A 13,141-nucleotide genomic window follows, 5' to 3' on the forward strand; every position below is an offset into this window, starting at 1 on the left:
TAGTCTATGCAGCATTATTAAAAATCTGGTCTTTTTCTTTGCTATACAGAATCATGTGTTTCTCTGTGCACCATTCATAACTCAGCTCCACTGGAGCCTATGCAATTAATTATTTCCTCTCTTTACCAGTGCTCATCTCCGACATCGACTTAGCTTGCTCCCAAAAGTCTATCTATCGTAGGTCCAGTCTCCTCTTCCTGCAGTATAAATTTTCTGCCTTTATCTCATATGGTCTTACATGCCAACACTAACAATCTCATTTGAATGAAGTACACCATTACACAGGCTCCTATCAGACCATGCAGCCGCTCTCCTTTAATGCGTATGTTACTCGATGGCAACTCGCAAGCCCACATCATCCTGCAATAGTCAGTCTCTAATTACTCATTACTAACTATCATTTCGAACTGTTGTGCCTCACACAATCGTGGCTTAGTCTTTTTGAAGCCATCAACCACTCGTTGGTCTCAAGAAGATTATACTTGCTGAAAGGCAATATAAACAAGGTGGTAGCATTACAGATGTTCACAGCAGTTCACTCAATTGAGCACACATCGCCACAACAGCCTGTGGCACCCATGAATGCATACAAATTGTCATCACACTATCTCCTTTAACGCTATTTGCCTACACATTATCACGTGTCCAAACTCAAAGCTAATTTCACAGTACTACAGTATATATTGTCCCAAACCAAATACTAGCTGTCAAAAGAATCCTTTTGTGGAATTCAGTGTTGAGTGGGGCAGTAGGAAGTTCAAATCATGCGATACCTGTGGTATCTAGTATTCAGTGCCATGTATCTTTCCTACTTCTCTGCCTTGCTGCTCAGCCAGAGTGGATGTGTGTGGAATGCTGGTGCATCTGAGGTAATGGAATGTAGGGGATGCCTGGTGGATGACTGTCAGTTGGGAGTATGGGCTGAGCAGCAAGGGAGCTACTCCTGGTGGGGCTCGCATTATAATCTACAGGCTCACCTTATGATCTACAATAAACCTTCATCATCCATCTACACCTCGGCTACATGGACTCATTTACCATTACCACAGTACCCTTGAACATTTTCTACACCTTCACAACCTTCAGCATCATGTCTCCCTGCCAACTCAAACCAAAGGTAGAATATTCATAATTGCTCAGTTTGCATGCATCTCACAGATAGATATCAACTCAGCACTTTTCCATTTCTTTCCACTTCCTTTATTCACGTCAACTATGCTCAACAGCGTCCTTGCCTCGTAAAACTATATCCACCCATTTGCAAAACTTGTTACCTGCGTCGCTGTAAGACCACGTCCCTCCACAGACCAAGCAACTTTGTTTCTGCTGATAGCACCAACATTGTTTGGCTATATTAGCACCATATAGGCAAGGGTTGACTTTGTGATCCCACTTCAACTAAAGAAAACAAAATACATTCCTGGCCAGCCTTAGCTCAAACATTATTGGAAGCACTAATAATGAATGGTTAAATACTATGCCTCTATTTTTATAACCAAACTATGGAGTATGAAAAGGCAGTATAACCATGCCATTCTGTCTACAAAACCTAGCTACAACCTAAAGCAAGTCAAAACATTGCATTTCCCGGTGTAATGCCACTTTTGGCATATTTGCTCCAGAACTACCTTCCCTTCAGAATCCATACTGTCTCTCTCACTCTTTTAAATATGAGGAGCTCCTCACTAATTTTACTAACAAGATCAGCTCCATTAAAGAGACGATCCGACGCCCCTCTTCCTCAGTGAATGTCCTCTTCCAAAATTGATCGGGTACTCCTTCACTTCCATTACCGACAGTGATCTCTTCTTTGTCAGCGGGTAGCTCAAACTGACAGACTGTTATCTAGACCGCTTGCCAGCAAACGTCTTCAAACCCCACTTTCACTTTTGTACATCGATCTGACATTCCTTGACAATGTATCATTAATTCCACAAATCTTTTCCTTTAAAAAAAAATATATAAACACAACTTCAGTCTGAACTGGCTCTCCAACTTCTGACCGGTATCACACTTTACCTTGTTGGGAAAAGCTATGTACTAATTTGTCACAAATCAATTGAAAACGTTGCTAGGAAATATCGGCTTGAGGATTGTCAGCCTGGCTTGGGTAGAGTTCAGTTTGGGAAAAGCCTCATCGAAGGTGCTGAACATGTGAGCTTCTGCGGAGAGATCCTAAGCTGGTTCTCTTTCTTTCTTACCAATTGACATCGTGTTGAAGATGGGTAAAGATGGAGAAGTTCATAATGGCAATACCTGCACTGCTCTCCAGGGCTCAGTTCTAGCCCTTCCTCACTTTAACCTTCACATGGCGCTACTGAATTTTATCTTAGATGATATTGCTGTCTCCATACACCAGCAGGCAGAGGACATAGCAGATTGCACACTAACTTAAAATCTTCGTCCATTATTGACGGTTCTCCCCCTCCGCAGTCGCCTTGAGTAACTTCATTGCTGGATGTAAGAAAACTTCCTTGATTGTGTAGTCCACAAAAAACAGAATTCCTCATTACATCGAACAGATTTGACCCCTTGTTTTTAGATGTACAGAAAATGGAAGGCTTCCACCCATTGCTCTCCCTCAGTTAGATCTCTATGATATACCCCAGATTCCATTCTTACTTTCATTCCAAAGTAGGCTTGAAAATATTTTTAACTTTAGAGAAAAATGTGGCCCTGCACTTTAAAAATAACATTTTGTATTCCTTTTTCCACTTGCTCTTCTGGCTTTACTATTCACATACCCATATTTTTAAGTTTGTAAAAGTATAGCCCGTTCTCCATTAGTATTTAGAAATTTTGTGAATAGTGGGTAAGATATATTAGATCTCTGCAGCATCGTACTGTTCTAAAGTTGAGATCAGTGTGTAAAAATGGACCCACAGAAAACAAAGTGTCTTATTCGTAAATCAGTTTGCACAACTAAGTGAAACTTAGATGCACACGATCTTTAGTAGGTCAGTATCATATACGATTTGTCAGGAATAATTCAATTTTGACCGCATTAATGGAATTTACTTAAACAAAAAAACTAGTATAGTAAACTTTACTGGTGAGCAAATCCACTCTTACTGGCAGGTTTTTGGCTGTTTCGTTTTTTATGGACTCACCTTAAAAATTGTTTATCGTTATGTTATTGGTTATTAATTGAGCGCACATTCACCGGTTAGGTCTCTTGGCGATAGGTAATGAAAAGTCAGGGATCCCTACTTTTATAAGCCTGTGTAAACAACCACGTCTTTAGAAGTTACCTAAATTTGGTGTAGACAGATGCCTGCCTCATTTCCAATGGATGTGTATTCCAGAAGCGAGGGGCTGTGATAGAGAACCTACGACCTCCAATCCTGAGTTTCTTGAACGTGGGGGTGACCAAATAGTGAGGGTGACCTGATCGCAGTTCTCTTGTCCTTGTCGGACAGTATTTTACAATGCGAGCTTTCGCAAAGCCTGGGCATTTCAAGGGCAGCGCCTTGAACACTGTGCATCTTGCCTTAAATCTGCATCTCTGTGCCACCCGCAGCCAGTGTAGGTCCCTAGTCACCCGCGTGATAGAACCCCCTCTTGGAAGCTGAACTAGCAGCCTGGTTTTGAATTAATTGAAGCTTTCGCAAAAGGGATTTTGGGAGGTCCAGATAGAAAGAATTCACGTAGTCCAGTCTGGACATAACCATTGCCAGGATAACTTGGATCAAGGCCTCTCTCGTCAGGAATTTCCTAATCATTTTTGTCCGGCGTAGTTGCAGAAAACAAGCCGAGGTTACTGCACTGACCTACCGTTTACATAATAGATCCTCGTCGATAATCACACCCAAGCTTTTTACTGCCCTTTTCGGAGAGGGAGGGTAGCCCATCTCACTAGGCCACCACCCTGGGTTCCAACATACCGTTCTACTCTTAGTGAGGACTATCTCAGTTTTATTTGAGTTAAGTTTCAGTTGGTTCTCATTCATCCATCCCCTGATGAATAGCATGGTGTTTTGAAAGTGCAGTCTAGCTGCATCACTGTCGTCAATCGCGAATCGCAGTTGCATATCATCCGTGTAGTTGAAGATGTTTACTTCAATCATCTTAAGGGATCTGACCAAAGGTTGGATATAGATGTTGAATAGTGGGGGGAGTGAGAGGACCCTTGGGGCACCCCACAGCTCACCTTAACCTCTTTAGAGGAGTACGGAGCAAGTTGCACTGATTGGGATCTATCCTCCAGGAATTATGTCATCCTACTCAATTCAGAGCCCCATATCCCCGCGGCCCAGAGACAGTCGGCCAACAGAGTGTGATCCACTGTGTCAAAGGCTGCTGACAAGTCAAGCAGCACTAAAGCCTGGGTGTTGCCTTTATCTACCTCCCTTCGCAATTCGTCCAACACCGAAGTAGCTACTGCTTTCGTGGAGTGTGCTGGGCGAAACCCTGCCTGACACTGGTCCAGAAACTCTTGATTTCTCCAAGAAATCGCAGAGATGGTGAGCCACATAGGCTTCCACGATCTTGGCTAAATACGGTAGACGGGACACTGGGCGAAAGTTCTTCATGTCTGAGGGGTCTGCCTCCTCTTTCTTCAGGAGGGGTATGATGACTGCTGTTTTGAAGGATTTAGGTACCAGGCCTGAGGTGATAGAATAGTTAAGAAATTGTCGGAGACTGTTCCCACCAGAGGTTGCCACCTCTCTAAGGACTCTTGGAGGACAGATGTCATTAGGTGACCCTGTTTTATCTTTCGTCATAAGTTCCATCAGGTTTTCCTGCGATACATTATGGAAGTACGTAAGCGTAAAGCTATTCATGTTTCCCTGTGGGGGGTCGGGAGCAGACAAGCCCAAGGGGATGCTCCTTTTTATTGCGGCAATCTTGTCAATAAAGAATTCATTTGGAGTATCACACAGACTCTGTGAAGGTGTAATAGGGAGGGTCACCCTTTCTAGATTAGATAGTTTGTTGATGATTCTGAAAATTTCCTTGGATTTATTAGATGCCTCAAGGATTTTATTCGTAAAATGGCAAATTTTTGGTTTGCTTTACTAGAGCCTTATACATTTTAAGTAGTTGGACATAACTGGTTCTCAGAGCTGGCGAATACTCCGTGTGCCATTTTCTTTATGCACGTCGGAGATTCAGTTTCGCTGTACTCAGATCTACGGAGAACCATTTGTCAGCCTCGTGGTTCCTTGTCTTGTTAGAGCTGTGCCTGCGGGCATGGGTATCACTAGTCCCCTTCAGCCAGTTAGACACGTTTAGCTCATAGTCCTGAATGTCTTCACTAGGGACCAGAGGACATTTCACCAGGTCCTCGCAGAACTCCATGAGGTTAACCCGGGCCCAGTTCCTAAATGAGACCCCTGGTACCCTAGGGGGGCTTAGCTCCTTTGGTCTGGTCACTGGAAAGGAGATAAGATGATGGTCTGACCACCCAAAGGGGACAATGCTCAGGTTCTTCATGGGTAGTTTCGAGGTCCAGATTTGATCTAATATGTGGCCTTTGATATGGGTAGGTGAGTTCACCACCTGTTCCAGATTCAATTCATGTAAAGTAGTGGTAAGGTCCAAGGCTTGAGGTCCCCTATCTTCATCATTGATCCAGTAATTTAAATCTCCAACCGGGAGAACATTAACATGGTCTACTACTAGCGGAGCTATTGCTTCCGCAAGCGCCTGAGCAAATTCCTGAATATAGTTCGGAGGCCTGTAAACTAAAACACACACAAAATCCTCAAGCTTGCAAGTTTGTGGGTATGCACCAAACATTTGCAAATAGTCTCCCACTCTGAATAAATTAGTTTTATTTATTCCTGACATAAGAAAGAGTAAATTCCCGTTTTGGGGAAGAAAAATTGATAAATTTGTTGCAGAGGGGATTGGGCACAAGGAAATCCATTTTTCGCACCACTTTGAAATTTTTGTGTGTTTTCCATTTATTTTCACCCATTAGCTTTATCCATCTTTCTGTCATCCCTGTCTTTGTCAGGATGTAACTACCCTTTCCATTGGTACTTGCAGTTCATAAATGCATTACTTTTGTTAATTTATACAGTGACAGATCTTTATAATTGTATTTTCAGTTATATTAATATACTGAAGTTACAGCTGATCCCTCAAAACAGAAGCCTTGTGCTGAGCCCAGCTATGAGAACACAAGCTGCTTGTTGTTTTTGAGAAGTTACTAATCTGCCTAACTCAAACCATTCTGAGTATGACCCTGGGTGTGCGACCAGGCTAGCTCAGACTTCAGAGTCCCACCTAGATCCCAGATTCATAGAGGGTAAGGACAATTCTTACTCCTTTGTTTGTTATACACAGGTTATTCAATCGCTAACTCTCTAGTCCTTGTGCAAGGTGAAGAAGAAGAGGAGCCACCAGTCAGTGATCACTGTCCTGGCAACAGCTTAGGTGAGTAGAAATACGAACCATGAGCAGGTTTCACTTAGGGAAGTATTGAAAGTTCTCTGGAGCTATTTAAGGCCAGAGACGCTCCAACAAAACTGTTATCTGAACAATGACTCTTTTTTTGCCTGTAATTCAGAGAGAAGGCTTATACAACGGACTTGGAATTGTTGTGTGATTGGCTCTTAGAATTCAGTGGAGGCAACAAGGATGTTTAAGTAGCTGGTGTTACAATAAGTGCTTTGAATGGAATGTTGGGGGAGTTGGGCAGCTAATCAGAATGCTTTATTTTCAGTCAATAACTACTGTTTTGTGGCTTCCAGTTCCCTCACATGAAGTGTGCTGATAAACCCTTTCTTGGTGAACTCATGCTCGACTCCCACCTGCCACTCTGTAAAAAAGAAAAATATCCCGCAAGCCCTTGCTTACTTGAGTTCTACTATAATAATCAAACTGGAGGAAGAAGGAAGAGCTTCTGATCCACTCAGCTTCCTTGTCTCAAGTATCCAAAAATCAATAGGGGAGTGGATCACTAGTCCCAAATGAACCAGGGTGTGCAAAGGCAGTATAAGGTGCTGTTAAAAAACCCTCAATCACGTTATACAGAGATCGATGTTAGCGGTATATTTTCATTCTCCGCTTCGTTGTTTGTAACGTGACAGCATCATCATCGGGTTTACTGTAATGCTTCCTCCACCTGGAGAACGTACCACTGGTTGTATTGGTAGTGATCGTAGATAAAAAAGGGAGTGAATTCTAGTGAAGTGACAAGTAGTGAAAAAGATATATTTAAAAATCCCGCAGAGCCAGTAAAAAATCTTTAATTGCACTGGATGTAGGAAGATTTTATAGGTCTACAATGTGCACTCAAAGGGTGAATTAGGACCCTGTGCATTCTAAAAAAGTGTCCATAAAAAAAGGTCGACATGTTTCAGCCTTTCTTATGCCCCGGAGGGTCAAACGGGCTTTCTTCAGGACCCAAGTAGTGAAAAAGACCCTAGTATTCACAGGGTCTTACGGTGAGGAGAGAAGGGTTAATTGATCCCAAGAGTAACTACTACTACCGGGTCATCGAGGGCAGAGTCAGCACAGAACGACCGTTCGACGCCGAAGAGAGCGTGAGCGACCGCCCTAATAACACCCGCTGTAGCCTACAATAACGGGATACAGGTTCAATTGAACAGTTACTCTTGGGATCAATTAACCCTTCTCTCCTCACCGTAAGACCCTGTGAATACTAGGGTCTTTTTCACTACTTGGGTCCTGAAGAAAGCCCGTTTGACCCTCCGGGGCATAAGAAGGGCTGAAACATGTCGACCTTTTTTATGGACACTTTTTTAGAATGCACAGGGTCCTAATTCACCCTTTGAGTGCACATTGTAGACCTATAAAATCTTCCTACATCCAGTGCAATTAAAGATTTTTTACTGGCTCTGCAGGATTTTTAAATATATCTTTTTCACTACTTGTCACTTCACTAGAATTCACTCCCTTTTTTATCTACGATCACTACCAATACAACCAGTGGTACGTTCTCCAGGTGGAGGAAGCATTACAGTAAACCCGATGATGATGCTGTCACGTTACAAATAACGAAGCGGAGAATGAAAATATACCGCTAACATCAATCTCTGTATAACGTGATTGAGGGTTTTTTAACAGCACCTTATACTGCCTTTGCACACCCTGGTTCATTTGGGACTAGTGATCCACTCCCCTATTGATTTTTGGATACTTGAGTTCTACAGCAAAGAGAAGGGTGGCTCCATTAGTCCGTCTTAATAAAGAATGGCATTTCTGTTCTGGTGCACAGCTCCACATTGCTGTCTAAGTCGTTTGCTGACTGGAAATACTTTCTTTGCTGCAATGGATTGCCATCTGTGACAGCCTTATGCATTGGTTCCGGGGTGCCAAGAAACAGAGGTGCATACTACCCAGTACCAGAAGAGAAAAAAAATCCTGGGGCTTTCCCCTGCTACATTACCCATCTCAAAATCCTCTTCTTACTTATTTTATCTCCCCGCACCCTTGCATCTTTTGGGCTCTGATGGCCAAGGAGGGCACACTAGGGCTGAGCTCCTCCGGTATTTGCATTTTTTAGGTTTCGCGTAGACCGCTCATTTGCAGTCGCTAAAAGAATTTTGTTTGAATACAGTGGGCTTACAGCCTACCCATAGCTTACTATTTGTTAGTTTCAGCATCGCTCTTATTTGCTTTGCTCCCGTTTGCCATGGCATGGGGGAGTTGTGACCTCCTTTTGTGTTTGGCCTTTCCCTGGAGCATAGACCTAGTACTAGTGTCCATTCACTTCTCCAGTTTATGGAGCTACTTTTTTCTTTGCGTTCAGTTTCTCCATATGAGTGTTTGTGTTTTCAGTCATCTCCCTCTTCCATGTTGCTTATTTTCCCTCTCACCCCCACCCTGTATTCTACACCACTGCACTCTACGCCACTGCACCCTGTTCAACACCACTGCACTCTACTCTGCCCCACTACAGTCTACACCAATCTGCTCTTCTCCGCACCACTGTACTCAATGCCGCTCTACACTGCACTTTACGCCACTGTATTCCACTCTGTACAACTTCGTTCTATGACACTCTACTCTGCACCACCTCACTCTAAGCCACTTTCTCCAGTATTGGGGTGTCTTTCATAGATTCACATGCTTGAATATTCCCCGTCGTCGGAGTGGGAGTCCCACGGTAAATAATATAGCAATATATACAGCCATAATATATATATATATATATACATATACATAAGTAATCATATAAAAACAGAGATATAAGTAAGTAATAACATCAAGAATGTCCCTATATGAAATTTCCATAGAGATACATGGAAAGAGAAAAAAAGACATTCGTAGTCTATCTCTGTCATTATGTTAGTCCAAACTACGGCCAATCAGGCGCCAGCTCCTCTTTAGAACCTTCTCCTCAGAGCTTCTCACCTCAAATTTTCTACCGCACGTCGTGTGACAGGGAGTCTCCCTGAGCTCTGCTCAGTTTTTTTTGTCAGTCAGAATGTCTTCAAGTAAGAAATCTTTGTTTAGACCATGTTCTTCGTGTGGAAAGCTGCGTTTATTTTCTGAGGACCCACACAGTAAGTGTATTTACTGTTTGTACCCAGATCATGAAGTGGCAAAATGTAAATTTTGTAGAACTTTTTCTACAAAGACTTTAAAGGACAGAGAAGGCCGTCTCTTAATATGGCTTCAGAGACTGAAGGATAAAGATGACCCAGTGTCTGACATGGAAAGTCTTCTTTCTGGCCGTTCTCAGACAGCCTCTAAGCGCAGTAGTGTGCAGGAGTTACCATCTCCTTTCCTCAAGAAAAAGAAACTGTCAGCTGCCACTTCTGCAGTCTCACCTACTGTTTTGTCGCCTTCGGGACATAGTTCTCAGGCTGTAGAGGCGTCTATTTCCCAGTCCTCAGGAAAAAGACTGTCCGCCTCGTCGACGATGCTGCCGACGACGAGATCTGCTGTATCTGGCTCGTCGACGGTGACTCTGACGACGACATCGGCTGCTTCGTCGTCGACGAGTGTTCTGTCGACGTTATCCTCGTCGACGGTGACCATTAGTACTTCAAGGGCAGTGACTTCTATTTTGCCCATTACATCGTCGTCGACGAAGAAGGTAAAGGTACCGTCGACGCAACCCGTGTCGTCGACGAAGGCGTCCTCGATCTCGTCAGCGTCCACTTCGTCGACGAAGAAGAAGAAGATCCCGTCGACGGGATCGTCGACGGTGGCTTCGTCGACGGTGGCTTCGTCGACTAAAGCCTCGTCGGCGACGGCTCCGTCGACGACGATTTCGTTGGCACAGATTCCGCCGACGTTTATTCCGTCGACCAGCGTTCCATTATCAACAGCTCCGTCGACGAGGCCTTCGCTGAAGACGTCCACAGTGCATACCATGCAGCACTCGACGGCAGGTTCTTTCATTAGGATAAAGGTGAACAAGATATCGTCTGCCCAAAGGTCAAGGAGGGAACAGCTACCTCATGCAACTTCAGCCTCGCTTTCATCATTCACTGAGGTTCCTTTGACACCATTACCAACTGGTTCTAGCCTCGATAGGCAGGAAGAGATTATTCCTGTAGGGGATGCGCAGCCTCCCTCCCCTTTATTTGCTACGGATTCTGATCAGGAGTCCGAGGGTTTACCGGAGTCCTTTGGAACGGCGCAAAGCCCATCCGACTTGATAATTAAATGCCAGGATGACAGCAGTGAGGGTGAAGACCCAGTTTACATACAGCAAGTGCCTGTGAAACATGCAACGGCGACTCTTCCATTGTCGCTCATAACTAATCTCCAACGCATGTTGGACGACTACAATCAACGCTTTCCTCTATCTCCACAGCGTTCTGAGGTCCCGTTAACTCCTGTGGTTCCAACAACTATACCACCGATACCAAATGTAAATCCTTTACCTCTGCTACCGTCTGCACCACCAAGACAGGTCCCAGAGAGAGTGTTGCCTCACTATGAGCCTCCGCAGGAAGTCCCTCAAGAAACAGAAGAGGGTGAAATCCCAGATGATAGTGGGGATGTGGATAACGATGACGATGATATGGCGGAGTGGGACAATTACCAAGCACAAACTCCATCCCCCTCTCAGATAGTAACAGGGGATTCACCTCCAGTGGACATAGCGAATTTTCACCAACTAATGGAGAGGGCGGCGCAACGTTTTAAACTGACAACGGAGCGCAGAGAGGAAGATTGTTTCCTGTATGATTTTAAGAGTCAACCTTTTAAACAGACTCATGCTATTCCTATTGTGGAATTTATTTGGGAAGAGGGCAAGAAGTTGATGCAAACACCGAATACCTTGCCGGCACAGGTGCCTAGATTAGAGAAGAAATATAAGGCACCAATAGGAACCCCAGCATGCCTCACGGGACAGGCTAAACCTGAGTCAGTCGTTACGCAGGCAGCGCAACGTAAGGCAAAAAATCCGGCGTCGACTGTCACCGCACCACCGGATCGTGACGGACGTCGAATGGATGCCATAGGGCGTAAGTTCTCTTCAATGGCCTCTACTGTGGTTAGAGCAGCTAATGCCTTGGCCATTTTGGGTCGCTATGACCGACAAGTGTGGGCTGATATTTCAGATGTGCTGCAAGAGTTGCCGGAGCCATCTAAGGCAGAAGCAATGAAGTTGCTTCAAGAGGGAGAAGCAGCATCGGCGGAGATAATTGATTGTGCAGTAGACATCGCCTGCATGGGGTTCCGTCAGCTTGCCGGAGCGGCTGTTCTACGCAGGCAAGGATGGTTAAGATCAACATCCTTTCGACAGGAGGTACAGTCCATGATCCTTAACATGGCTTACGACGGCGAGGCGTTATTTGGAAGTCACATTGATGAGGCACTCCAGTCCATAAAGAAGGATACTGAAACAGCTAGATCCTTAGGAAACATACAATTTCAAAGGCAAAATTTTCGTGGTACACGCGGACGCGGCACCTCCTCCAATTTTCGAAGGGGTAGTAATCAATACAGACCCTATAATCAAGGATCCAACCGATATTCGAATGGCCAGCAACAGCAGTCTTCACGACAGCAGGCCTCCAAGTCGTATAGAGGGAAATCCTCATACAGAGGAAACGCATCTAAAAGACAGTGACTCTTTCCGGACATGCAGGGTTGGAGGTCGAATCTCTCTGTTCTTTTCTCAATGGTCCTCCATCACAAGGGACCGTTGGGTTTTGGACATTGTGAAAAAAGGACACGCCTTAGAGTTCACCAAATTCCCTCCTCCCACACCACCCTCCGGACCACCACCTGCTCACATGAAAGAACTTTTGCATCAAGTTCGACTTCTAAAGCAGAAGGGAGCTGTAGAATCGGTGCCAGTATCTCAAAGGGGAAAGGGTTTTTATTCCCGATTCTTTCTGATCACGAAGAAGAACGGAGAGTGGAGGCCCATCCTCGATCTAAGGGCACTAAACAAATACCTAAAGAGCCAATCCTTTCGTATGATGACGCTAGTAGACATCTTGCGTCTACTCTCGCAGGAAGATTTCATGGCAACTATAGATCTCCAGGATGCCTATTTTCATATTCCTATATTACAAAGGCATCGCAAGTTCCTGCGCTTTCGAGTGGGTCAACACGATTACCAATTCAAAGTGTTACCGTTTGGTCTGCGCTCCGTCCCTCGTGTGTTCACGAAGGTACTAGCTCCAGTAATAGCGTTTCTGCGAATTCAAGGAGTGCAAATTTTTCCATATCTGGACGACTTTCTCCTGATATCTCAGTCAAGCATTCACCTAAGACAACACATACTTCTATGCCAGAACGTGTTTCGCTCATTAGGTCTGTCCATCAATGCAGCGAAATCCCAACCTCATCCTGCTCAGCAAAGGGATTTTCTGGGAGCAACTCTGGAAACGGTATCAGCAAGAGCGTTTCTTTCCCAAGAGCGTCTGCAAAAGATTCTACGGCTGGTCGCTTTGATCAAGTCAAAAGAGTCAGTTTCTGTGAGGTTGTTAAAATCGTTTCTGGGGATGGCGTCATCCTCCATTGCCTTAGTTCCCCATTGCAGGCTGAGAACACGTCCTATTCAGGAAGCACTGGATGTTCAGTGGCGTCAAGTAACGGGCTCTTTCCACGACATGGTACGTGTCACAGATCAAATGAAGTCAGCACTCGCATGGTGGGCAAATCCAGCCAACTTGACAGAAGGCACGTCTTTTCTGTTGGTGCCGCCGGACTGGACAATCACGACAGACGCCTCCTTAGAGGGATGGGGCGC

At 44.7% G+C, this 13,141-nt stretch overlaps 1 protein-coding gene across 3 annotated transcripts in view; it reads left to right on the plus strand.

The window, feature by feature from the left end:
- The window catches only part of LOC146796143 (uncharacterized), a 182,823-nt gene that overhangs the window by 121,526 nt on the left and 48,156 nt on the right, over positions 1-13,141 (plus strand). For 2 of the 3 annotated variants that reach the window (XM_085628527.1, XM_085628528.1), the window contains exon 6: positions 6,295-6,384. The exons of the other annotated variant lie outside the window; for it this stretch is intronic. In XM_085628527.1, coding sequence (XP_085484653.1) covers positions 6,295-6,384 — 90 coding nt within the window. The remainder of the gene's footprint in view (positions 1-6,294; positions 6,385-13,141) is intronic. 3 annotated transcript variants of the gene reach the window in all.

The sequence above is a fragment of the Triturus cristatus genome, chromosome 10, assembly GCF_964204655.1.
Source record: "Triturus cristatus chromosome 10, aTriCri1.1, whole genome shotgun sequence".
NCBI lineage: Eukaryota > Metazoa > Chordata > Amphibia > Caudata > Salamandridae > Triturus > Triturus cristatus.